At 32.9% G+C, this 13,344-nt stretch overlaps 1 protein-coding gene across 1 annotated transcript; it reads left to right on the top strand.

Moving 5' to 3' along the window:
* The first annotated feature begins 10,980 nt into the window (after positions 1 to 10,980).
* On the top strand, positions 10,981 to 13,112 carry LOC112528188 (nuclear transport factor 2B-like). The gene is made up of 2 exons (XM_025139153.1): positions 10,981 to 11,329; positions 12,839 to 13,112. Exons 1-2 carry the CDS (start codon positions 11,033 to 11,035, stop codon positions 12,911 to 12,913), a joined length of 372 nt encoding a protein of 123 aa, XP_024994921.1. The 5' UTR covers positions 10,981 to 11,032; the 3' UTR covers positions 12,914 to 13,112.
* Positions 13,113 to 13,344: the final 232 nt, after the last annotated feature.

Here is a 13,344-nt window from a genome sequence, read left to right as displayed (position 1 = left end):
ATGGGTATTAACATCAACCAGACTCAAGCTCTTGAGTTGCCTAAGGCCTGCAATGTCCAGACTCCACCAACCAGTCGATGCAATGGTAACGAAATTAATATTTGTTAGCAGCTTTATCATTCACGTTATTTTTAGATTATACTGTAGGAACCCGTCCCACGTGAACATAAAAGTAGATTTGTGAGCTCCTTATAAGTTCAAGGTTGTGGGTTACCAATAACTTCCACCATGATTTTAAGTTGACTCGGAGATTACATAACTAAACTTTTTACTTCTATTTGTTTATATATGTTAAAAGACAGGGAACTCTTATATATGACAAATACTCACACACGCACTCCTCACTTTTGTTGAGGTTTGAACGTTTGACCTCCTTGGAGGTCGGGCTCTACCGATAACCCAGGTACCGTGGAGCCAATGACTCTTTGATTAACCTTGAAAGTTAAATTTCAGACTAGAAAAATGTAAAATTTATCTACTTACTGTTGATTCGTTGTTCTACATTTTGAAATCGACAGCATCTTCTCCAACGAACTCTCCTTCAGGAACAACACCTTCGGGTACAGGCACTCAATCGAACACCGTACCATCAACGGATAATGGTTCATCGGATGCAACCTCAACAAGATTCGCAAGCATTCCTCTCGTATCTTCGCTATTTGTTGTCGCCTATACTATGGTGTTCTAAGTTATTACAGTATCCGACAACATTATATTACCGTTTATGATTTTTCACTTGTTTTGCTTTGATTCTTACTTGTTTTTTCACAAACTTGTGAGTTTGTCAAGAAACATGGTATGTACGAAATTCTTTATACGGATACTATTGTATTGTTTTGGATATATCTGATACTTTTTATATAGCATACGGGACAAGTGAGAGGTCTTGGCGGATTCGATATAGCCATATTTTGGCTTAACGACTTATTGATTAAGCCATAAAGAAATACTCCTGTATGGTTGAGCGAATAAGCCGCCCAAATCATTAAGCTCGTTAAGTTGTAAATAAACAGTCCCTTAAACAAAAAAAACAAATTATTCATTTACCGTTTATTACATATACACGTTATATTCATACAAAACCTACAAAAATCATCAGTACTCGTTCTTTCACAAACCGTCATATAGAAGGAAGTTCAGAAAGATACAACGTTACTCGTACCATTGATGTCTTGTGACGATTACAAAATGAGATAAAAGTGATTTTGTAACAGAATTTGGTAAAAAGACGTTACGCCTATTATGAAACAAATGCTCGAAATGATAACTGACATCTTTTACCCAAACGTTCGACATGGTTCATGCAAAATTTAGGCTTTTCGGCTGGTAAACATGACCCACGAAATAACTAATAACCTATAGCCATATAAATCTCGTATTATATCATACACGACTTCTTACAATTGGATTTTTGGTAACGACATTTTTTCAAAACATTTTTATAAACGAAAGGTCTTCACGGAAACATCTGTATAAAAAAGAACCCATATAGATTGTGTTTTAATACACATATGCTGCATGGATCATGCTTCACCAAAGTATGGTGTGAGAACATTATTCTATTTTTAACATATTAAAAATTCATCATAAATAACAGGGTTTTTTTTACATGCGTTGTATGTAAGTGATGCCAAAAAGCAACTTTATTCGGTCAGTTATATATTACTGTTTGGTTATGATTTAGATGACATTTGTTTTTTAAGAGGTTTTGAAGTATAAAGTCTTGTTTCACTTCTGATTTATAAGAGGTGGTGTTGAAGTCTGAAATGTAAATAATAAGACTATTTTTTTTGTAAACTGATAAACGTCTGAATTTGTTTAAGTTGTCTATCTTACCTGTTAAAAAGTTATGATGTTGAATTGATAGACAGATTTATACTAGTTCACATATTTATTCATCATCATAATGAAATTTACATTTTAATTATATAAGTAACATTTATTTAAATGGAAATATATCATTAACGGTATTTAACACATTTAAATCCTATTGAAATACATCAATAAAGAGAGGTGAGAATTGATTTGGTAATGATCGATTGAAAGAAATGTTTGATTACTGTTAATCGGTTAAGAAACGCCGTTGTTGAGGGTTTGGAGAACAATAAGAAGCAAATAAAATGTTGGTTTACCTCTTACCATATAAGAGGACAATAAGACACAAGTGCCTCTGAAAAAATAAAAAAAACAAATAGTCTGAATGACTCCGCATCTTAATGGGTTTTGATATTTCCGGGTTTACCAACTTGTCATTGCCCGCCTATAAATGGGTCGAGCTTGCTCATGAGCTAACGGGCCTAATAAGTGTAATTCTTATAAATCTATAAACTTGATCATTAATAATTAATTAAGAAATGTGAAACCAAAAAGTAAATGAAAAACACCGTTGCAATTAAAATTTTAAGCAATATAAGTGACATATGGCGAAAGAAATGGAAAAAAAAATTCAGAGTTGAACCTCTTAACGAGATTATTAAGAGGTAAACAAACAACCCCTGAGCCTTTTGAGTTCTTAAGAATAATCAAAGAGTTTCATCTTCTAACTTTAATAATTTAATTTTAAAATATACTAGTATAATTTTTAATTAATGATAAACAAAATTAATTATAAAATATAAACGGCTGGACGAATCTGTCCATATTTATTTTTACATTTCTCATGTATGTCCTTTAATTTCAACAAACAAACCCGACCCCATCCATTTTTTCAATAATGGTTGTCCAAGCTCGTATTTTTAACGGGCCAGATGGACAGGGTCTAACGGATCGTTCCGCCCATAAACAGCTCTACCATGGAACATGGTCTCGATTTGTGTTGGATTCGTCGCCAATCGAATAATCAATCTTATCAATAATTTGGTCATTAATTACATTATCTTTTAATCAAAATTTTAATTGTAATTATAAAATTATCAATAATAATTGAGATGCTAACAATTTCTTAATCAAATTGTTTTGTATTTATGTTATTTTTTCGGTCTTATTTGATATAATAAAAATATAAAAGATTGATTGAAGGCTATAGTTACTTGGGGGTCGTTTACCTAAATGTTTACCCGGTAAGTGCTTAGCGTTAGGAGTCAACACTATAATTTATTTTATTGGGTAAGATTGTAGTACATTAAAACGTATCATATACAACAATTTACCTGGTAAGCGTTTACCCGAGTAAGAGTCGTCACCTTCACTTATCGGGTAAGACTCTTTATCCTTATCATCGCTCTTACCAGGTAAGATTCTTGGCCCTTGCCATGTTCATCCATGAGAAAAATTACCCGATAAGTACTTATCGGGTAAGCGTTTAGTAAACGGCCCCATAAGGGAGATGAAATGATGATCAAACCCTCAAAATGTGACTAATGGAGTAAATTAATCATCGTTCTTTTAACATGTCCCACAAAACACTATTGTCAGTAAAAAGAACGATCTTAAACAAGTTAATTAATGTAAATACAGAATAATAGTCTTATTTGATTGTATTTATCTGAAATTACTTATAAAACATCAATTATATATATATATATATATATATATACAAGAACGATTAGGCTTGTTCATCGGTTGACATCCATTGGATGTGAAGGGAACCGAACCGATCCAATCATCAATTGGATGTTGGATTTTGCCAATAGAGCCGATCCGATTAATATTGGTTAACCGATCCAATCCAATCCAATGGATGATTGGATCGATTTGGTTCCATCCATTGAATATTTTTATTGGACACCCATCGGATATCCAATGGGATTAAATCCATCTAGTGTGTTAATTCAATCCAATTCTTCAACAATGATATAAATTAATTAATCACTTTTATTATGTGTTAAAACCAACACAAGAGAAGTTAAAAATTCAAAAGTCTCACATAAAACAAATTCCGATTTAAGCAATTTGAAAATAAATTAATTGGATGATAGTTGGATAACAGTTGAATGGACAATTGGATGGTCATCAGATGATTAATTGGATGAGTAATTAGATGCTGATCGGTTCAATTCGGTTTTGGTAGGTTCTGGACTGCCTTCCGAGAATCGACCGATCCAAATCGGATGTTGAAATATTCCATCCGATCCGATCCGATCCGATCCGATCCGATTACAATTGGATACCAAATTATCGTCGATCGGTTCAAATTGGACCAATCAGTTCAATTTGGATCGGTTGATTTTCTGCACACCCCTAAAAACAATAGTTTGAAAAAATATAATGATTCAAGATTTCAATAATAACCCAAAAAATCACAATCTATTCATTGTTATTGATATTAATGATTCTTGGAAAAACCAAAAGGGCAATAATGGAAAAAAGATACTAAAATTTGCAATTATCTTGGCTTAATGCTAATGGCACCATTATCTTGTAATCAAGACTTCACATGTATGTAGTTAAGACCAAAAGTGAGGTGCTTATTCTCATATGTTTTAGCTTTGGACCACACCAAGGAATATTAAAATGTGATTGACAAGTAACATCTTAATCATTAAGATTTTTCTGTTATGTAATGATCAAAGAAAAGTTTGTCCTTTTTTATACTTAGAACACTCGGTGTCTTATTCATGATTAAAATCACTTTAAATTTAAAATTACAAGTATATTGGCAAAAACTCTTAAAAATCATTATTTATGCATGAAGTACTATTTATTAATGCATATTACATAAAATTTAAGATTACAAGTAAATTATGCATAAGTATAACTTATTAAAGCTTCATTTTTAAATTTGTATAACTAATTACAGATTAACATAATCAAATATGGGATAAACATCTCATTTCAAATATAAAAAATCTGAAATATAATTAGGATAATCATTGAGTTCTAACAGAATCATTATCTTTATAAAAATTATATTGTTAAGTCAAAAGTAAATTACTTAGCTATTAGACTTAAATTAAATTATAATATAAAAAATTAAATTAAAGAAATTGTACAAAAAAGAGTTTTTAAATAGTTAATTTGACATTAACATCCATGTACTTTTTTCAAAATTTTATGTTATCTTCAAATTTATTTTTGTTCAAAAGTAAAAACACTGTCTTTCTCAATACCACATAAGTGATATTATATCAACAGAGACAAAAAATCAAAACAAAACATTAAAATAAAGATGTATCTCGCTGCATTACGCGAGTACCTTTCTAGTTGATAGGAGATACAACAAACCCATCTCGTGAAATAGTAGATGATCTTGACCATCCATATAGGATATAAATTTTGGGAAAATCCTCTCTCATAAATAAGTAAATTTATCTAAAACACTGATTTTTTTTAATTAACCTAGATATCCAACCCGCTATGCTAGCCGACTAATCCTAGGACGACCACCTGTTTTGCAGATAGCTCGGAGTCACCGCATTTGAACATCCGTGGCCACAAAGAGATTTTTATACCTCCTTAGATTTGAACCTGTGACCTCTTAATGCTTTTGACCTTTGTAACTGGAATACAACTTTTATCAGTTTTTTATAAGAAATAAAACCAGGAAACATGAAAAACCATGGGCTCATGTCTATGTTTACCATAGACCAACAATGACCATGTGCCACCTCCATAACACTTTGTATATAAACAATAAAATGATCCAAAAGCAAACCATGCAATTACATGAATTTGGACACTTTGGAATCTCCCACATGTGGTATTCATCTCACTAAGGCAACAAAAATGGACATAGAATATTCAACAAATTAATGTTCGTTTATTAAACACTTACTTGATAAGTGTTTAATGCATAAATTTCCTCATTGAATGAATATGAAAAGGGCCAAGAATCTTACCTGGTAAAAGCAATGAGAAAGATGGAGAGTCTTACCCGGTAAGTGAGGATGACGACTCTTACCCAGGTAAGTGCTTACTCAGTAAATTGTTGTGTTGACTCCTATTGATAAGTGTTTACCGGGTAAGCATTTAGGTAAACGGCCCCTAAGATAGCTTACAAACAAAAACATTACCCGAGTCAATTTATCTGCACTGATTGATTCCTCAGGTGATCATAAAATGTTTGAAGTCTTTACAGGTGAACCTCTATAACCACAAATGATTCGTATCGCGTAGATTTGAATTCATGGAAGATGAGATTTCGACTACATGCAACTGGGTCTTAACCAGTGCACTATAACTTGAGTGGTTTATTACGGAAAACTTGTTTGATAAAACTGATGATTTTTTTTTAATCAGAATTGTAAGTGAGAAAACCAGTTTTATCTCTTGTATCTTAAATTTGAATCGATCCAAAGATTAGTTTAGAAAGTTGACGTCAAGAGTTAAAAGAATTTTCCCTGTTCTTGTTTGGATGTACATTTCTGTATGTACAATGCAATTTTAACTGATATATATATATATAAATCGATCAGTTGTTATATTTTATTTCTAACGAGTCTAATTACTAAAAACATCAACTAAAAAATAAATCAAATAGATCAAAAAATATAAAAAAAAAATGTATTCGGGTTACTAAATCCCTTTATTAAAGAAAAATATATTATTATTTAATAATATATTAATTATTTATATTATTATTATTATTATTATTATTATTATTATTATTATTATTATTTAATAATATATTTGATTTTGAACTATTTTTATACAAATGCAGCCATTAACATTTGATTAATTAAAATTTTAGAATAATATGTCATTTAAATGTGTAATTAATATTTATAATGATAATATAAATACAATTAAATTTTATAAACATGGAAAAATCCTCGACTCCATGTAAGGAATCTCGTTCTCCAATGAAGATGCGGGTTTGTTGCATAAATTATTAATCTTATTTTTATTGTTATGAGATATTTTAGGCTATAATTAAGGATGGGAATATTTTTATTAAATTATGTATAATTAATTAATAATCACTACGGTAAAATAAATAATATAATGCACAAAAAAAAGGTTCTAGAATTACCCTGTTTGAAAGGTTTTGACTTAGACCCGTACAATGGACCCGAATCCGACCCGCAGGCCCATCACCGCCTTTGGCTGCCTTTATAAACCTATTACAGCTAACAGAAATACTCTTTAGGCAACTTTGCGCGATCCCCCTCCTTTTTCTTATCGCATACATCCTTCTCCGTCCTTCGCTCCGCCGGTTTCTTCCCCGCCGTCGTCGCTTCGTCTCTGATCATCATCCGTCGAAAAGAGTCTGTAACAGAACGGATCGATGGGGACGGAGTGGCATCGATGTAGTTCTGTAGGCAAGAAATCGGACCTGCTTCTTGTTGCAAGAGAGACAACTGCATGTTGAGTTCGAAATCCGCCATTTTCTAGGCAGAACGGTTCTGGTTCTTCGTCGTTTTGATGGAGGTCGGAGAGACACCAGTTACAGGTATCACTTAGGCCTTGAAACAGCGTCAAGTCAAGAGGATGGTTGGGGAAGTAATCAACGATGATCGGTGGTGTTGTGTTTGACGTCAGGGAAAATTGATCATCCAGATCATCGGGTGGTAAGATCGATTGGAGAGTGGCAGCGAAATCATCGTATATGCTTCCGTCCGATTGATCGATGAATGAGGACCAGTAGTCATGGCCGACAACGCCGCGGTACAGAAAATTATTTATAATTCTCCATTTTCTCAATAAATTTGGTATATGTAAACACAAAATTCAATCAAACGTGAATATATTTCGTCAAATGCATTGAAATATCTGAAAGTGCAATACACACAAAACATACAGAGAGAGTGTGTGAATCTCAATACACACAAACACAAAGAGGAAGAACAATCAATTTCATCCGGACACTAAATCCATCTTTCAGTATGTAATTTAGAAATAAATAAACATAGAACTAGAATTAGTGTTTACTATGCTGTCATTGTGCTTCAAGTTGCAATGCAAATTACCTGGAGATTTTCTTGATCGATTCTTGAATCAAACTTGATGGAAGAATCGAAGAAGAAGAAACTTGTTGAAATTTTGTTGCTCGATTCTTCTTAGTTGCGTACAAATTACGATGTATAAAATGTAATTAAAATCTTTGTTGGGAAAAGTAAAAAAAAAACTCAATGGACTTTACTTTTTGGAAAGATTAAATCCTTGGACAATTTTTTTGAACAAATAAATCCTTTGACATTTTAGAACCTGTTAAATAAGTCATTAGACATTATAAAACCTGTTAAATAACTCATTGGACAATTTTTTAGAACAAATAAATTTTTGAACATTTTAGAACCTGTTAAATAAGTCATTGGACATTATAAAACATGTTAAATAACTTCTTGAACTTTCTAAAATTTGTTAAATACAGTTTGTTAGTGGAAAAAGTCCAAAAAAACCAATGGATTTCATATTTTGAATGATCAAGTCTTTAAATATTTTTTGAACGAAAAAAGTACTTACACTTATAAAAAAAATATATACCATTCTCATTACTCTTCACAAAACATATAAAAGTTGTATCCAATGCATAATAATTTGCATACAAATTTTGGGCATAATTTTACCAAAAGTTAAACCAAAATATATACCAAAAGTTGAGATAAAATATGTAAAAAAAATTGTGCCAAATATACCAAAGTAATGCCTAATCTATGTTAAGGTATGATATAAACTATTATTCATTTGCATCATTAATTTCTAGTGAAGATATAATCATTTGACTTTCTTGTAACACTTCTTGATGTCTAACAACATCGTCACTTTCATAATGTTCTTCATCACCAACATTAGCATCACCTTCATCACGGTCTTTATCGTTAATAACAGCCTCTCTTGAAATTGAATACGGTAGGATGCCTTCGGGCCATGCTGGTTGTGGCATAACTGAGGATGTCTTTAATGATGAAGATAAAGTATAAGCAATAGTCACAAAAAATGTTATTTAAATCTGAAAAACAAATGGATGACTAATAATATCTCATGAGTTAGTTTTAAATCCTATGAGTGAAATGTGGGGATTAACACTTTATGAGTTTAGTTGTTGAAAAAGGGGTGTATTAAAATCCAACTCTTGATTTTTTACTAAGGGGTCGTTTACTAAACCCTTGTCGGGTAAGTGCTTACCGGCAAAAATTAATACCCTTATTTGTCCTATCGTTTAACATTATCGATCATCAAAGAGAATTGTTATACGTGTTTTTACCCTGTAAGCATTTACATTTAAAGATTTTGTAGAATCTCCTTTTGAAGAATTTGTTAGAAATGCTCCAACGTTAATCTTATTTTAGAAAGCCAAACAAAAATTAAAAGAGCAAGAGGTACAAAATTAATACAACGATAATTATTATTTATAATTAAAAACATGCGTGTTCTTGATATATATATATATATATATATCTATATAATTATATCTCTCTTATGGTACATATACACACTGAGTGCGGTTGAATATGTTAAGAAAGTAGGTGTTGTAGCTAGGTGGGACTTTGGGTACAAATTTAGCTACATCATTCTTTTTTTCTCCACCCCCACTATGTTACTTATGGGTCGTTTACCAAATACTTATTCGGGTAAGCATTTACCAAGTCATATTCCCTTACCGGATGAATATGGCAAGGACAAAAAATCTTACCTGGTAAGAGCGAAGGGACCGAGAGTCTTACCGGGTAAGTGATGGCGACGACTCTTACCACAATTAGCGTTTACCTGGTAAATTGTTACATATGATGTCGTTTTGGTAGACTAAAATCTTACCCGATTAGTAAGCGATAGAGTTGCATTTTACCGTTAAACGCTTACCGGGTAAGTGTTTAGGTAAACGACCCCTTACTTGAATATAAAACCCAATGGGCTAAATCTAAGTTTCATTCTTTTGAGGTCTTTGTCCATGTATAAAAATATCACTAAACTTGTATAAATTTCTTCTTCGCCTGGACATTCATGGATGCTTCTTGTGATTTCAACTGTATGTTAATGACCAAGAAAACTTATTCATTCATGGGGTTTTAACAAATTCCTTTAATCCTTTTTTTTAAGAATTGTGTTCTTAATTTGTTTGCTTTCATTGTCCTCACAACATTAATTGGTAGGGTAAATCTTACATTTATTATCCAATATATTGATTCTTCTAAAACATTAATTGGTAGGGTAAATCTTACATTTAAGAATTGTGTTCTTAATTTGTTTGCTATTTTTTTTTTGTATTTTCTATTCTTCCTTTATATGTTCATTTTTTTTTGAGAGAAAAAAAAGATTCTTTCCTTCTCAACCCATCAAAATTTCAAGTTCTTAGATTTGTATTTCAATTGCTTTTCCCCTTTTAGTTTCTCAGAAATATATATACATATATATATATATATACATAAAAACATTTATATATTTCCCATTCTAGAAGTGTCATTTTCTTCTACACAGTCCAAAAACCAAACTTCTATATTAAATAGACTTACCAATGTAAGATGTATATGCAAAAATGTAATCATATGAAGAACAATGTTGGAGCAAACCTGATAAGATCAAACTGCAACAGGACCGGCGATAGGAATGGTGCAACAGCAATGACTGGTGATGGGACAGTGGTGCGGCGGCAACGAGCGGAGACAAGGGCGGCGACGGGGATGGTGCGGCGACGATGGGAGAGAGGGAGACGGTGGTGTGTGGGCAGCAAGAAGATATGGTGGTGTGTGGGCATGAAGCAGGAAGAAGGGAGATGGGGAGTTTTATGTTTTAGGGTTTTTTTAGGGTTTTTTTTAATTTAATTTAAGGTTTACCTCTTATTCAGATTACAAGTTATATTTTTAAAGTATGGGGATCTATTTAACATGTTTTAAAAAGTCCAAGGAGTTATTTAATAAATTCTAGAGTGTCTAAGAATTTATTTATTTCAAAAAATTGTCCAAAGACTTAATTATTCCAAACAATAAAGTCCATTGGGTTTTTTTGGAATTTAGAAATTGATTTTAGGGACGATAAAGGAGCATTCAGAGAATACAAGGATTGAAAATGTCATATTGTAAAATTATAGGATGCATTTTGAAAATATCTTTTTCAAATGCAGAATCCCCTCACTTTTTATTTTATTTCTCCATATTCATACGCACAAAACCCTTCTCTCCCGATTCAAAGGTGCAGGCGGCGGCAAGCGGCGGAGATGGATCCAGATGCGGTAGCTAAGGCGTTCGTGGAACACTATTACTCAACCTTCGATGCTAATCGGACCGGCTTGTCCAATCTATACCAGGAATCCTCGATGTTGACATTTGAAGGCCAGAAGATACAGGGATCTCCGAACATCGTAGCGAAGTTGACATCACTCCCTTTCCAACAGTGCAAGCACAGCATCACCACGGTGGATTGTCAGCCATCTGGTCCCGCCGGAGGCATGCTTGTCTTCGTCTCCGGTAACCTCCAACTCGTCGGCGAACAACATGCTCTTAAGTTCAGCCAGGTACATTGTTCTATATCGAGTAGTTTTCTACATTAGCATTGTTCGATTTTTTTGTTATATATTGCTTTATACTTTGTTACAACTTGTAGTCATGTTTTATTTTTGTTATATATTGCTTCGTGAGGTCTACGACCATATGATTTTGAAAGCGTATCGATTGCATGTTTTTTTATTTGAATTGGAGCGATGGTATTAGAGTACGTCAATGATTGTCTGTGTGTAAGGTTGTGTTTTATAGACTGTAATTGCTCTATTATGCCGGTGTTTCTTCTGAAGAACTGTTTAATTATCTCTAGGGGGATTTCATGTATGAACCTTGGAAAACACTTCTAACTCGAGTATTAAAGATCTGTTAACCAGAAATCGAGCCATCGTTCACATGCAAATTCTCAAACTTGTGATGGCTCTTGACCTATTTTATTGTAGTTACTGGGTTAGATTGGATACACATTTCACTTTATAATCTGAATGCTTAGCCTATGTAGCTAGGTAATGATCATCATAGTTTTTCTTAGATGGTGTCTGCTCAATACTTTTTGATAGCACTTGAACTTGTTGTTCAGTCCCTGAGAGGTTTCCTGGAAAATAATATTATTCAGAAACTTGGGAAACTTTCCACTGGTTAGTGCTATCTTCTGGTTTGTGCTTGACCAGCAATTATTGTGTTTTGATTTGATCATGATGACCATGACATTTTTGCTCCATTAAGAGGATCGTGGAGTGCTCTTCATGTAAAGAACGACTGTAAGGTGCTTGTCTTTCATTGTGGTACATTATCTAGCAAAAAGGGTCACAACATGCTACATTCATCATTTTTTTGGCATATATTGAATTAAGGGTCTTGCTTCGGGGATGTAGTTGGGGCCCTAATACCAATTCCGTTGTTGGATTGCTCAAGTTTCATATTTCACTAATCTGTCTACACACATGCATATACTTATGAAACGATACCAAGATATGTTGTGTGGCTGTAGAGTAGCAGAGATCTGGGTGTGGGAGAAGCAACAAAGAAAATAGTAATCACATATGTGGTCTCCAAGCACAACCTTTGTTCTCCAGTTACATGAGAGGGTTGGTGAGGTTCATTAGCTAATGAGAGATCGAAGAAAAGGGAAGTCAATGGCATATTTAGTTTATATATGTTATATCACCTCACCTAAATTTATTGCACTCTGTAGTGCTCCTTCATTTGTTACTATTATTTGGAGAATGGAGATATAATGAAAATCATACCCATACCAATACGATCTCTTGCACATCAATTACCAAGTATTGCATTAGAATACTTTAGCAGTAGAACCCTTGAATTATAATTCATTCCATCGTAAATCTATATGGATCCAGATGCAACTTAACGTTTTCTGTATTTGCCCTGCTTATACAAAGCTTTTTATAGCCATATTTTTTTCCATTGTAAACCACATTTATATGGTTCTCTTTCTTTTTATGAGCGTACAGTTATTGCAGCTGCATTGTAGGATGTTTCTAAACACTTTAATTTGTTTGCAGATGTTCCATCTAATGCCCACACCACAGTCAAGTTTTTACGTTCTCAATGACATATTTCGGTTGAATTATGCTTGAAGCCGTCGTTCAGGGAAGGAAGCTGGTTATGAATGTTGAATTTTGTTTTTCTTTCCATTTTTGGTATTTTGTGAAAACTAAGAACTGCAGTTGAGGGGGTATTGGAAGAAGGAAATACTTGATGCTTATTGCGAATTGTGTCTTCTCAATCTCTATGTCTTGGACAATTAATTGGTTTATGGTCGGATTGAAAGGATCATCGAGTCTTTTTGTGTGTGTGTGTGTTTGTGGTCTTTTTATGGTATGAGCAATGACAAAGTGACAAATATAAAGATTCCTCCAAACCATCGAGGAGGGTCAAGTGGACAACAAACAAACATGCTATTGAATTGAAGAAGAGAGAAACTTGAAAAAACCCTAGAGAGCTGTAAAAAACAAATGAAAAAATATATCAAAAAATAAATAATGAAGTGATGGGTTTTCAAATGTAG

The sequence above is a fragment of the Cynara cardunculus genome (genome assembly GCF_001531365.2).
Source record: "Cynara cardunculus var. scolymus isolate 2C chromosome LG 15, CcrdV1, whole genome shotgun sequence".
NCBI lineage: Eukaryota > Viridiplantae > Streptophyta > Magnoliopsida > Asterales > Asteraceae > Cynara > Cynara cardunculus.
The sequence above is the reverse complement of the archived record's forward strand: the minus strand, read 5'-3'. Positions and strand labels throughout refer to the sequence as shown.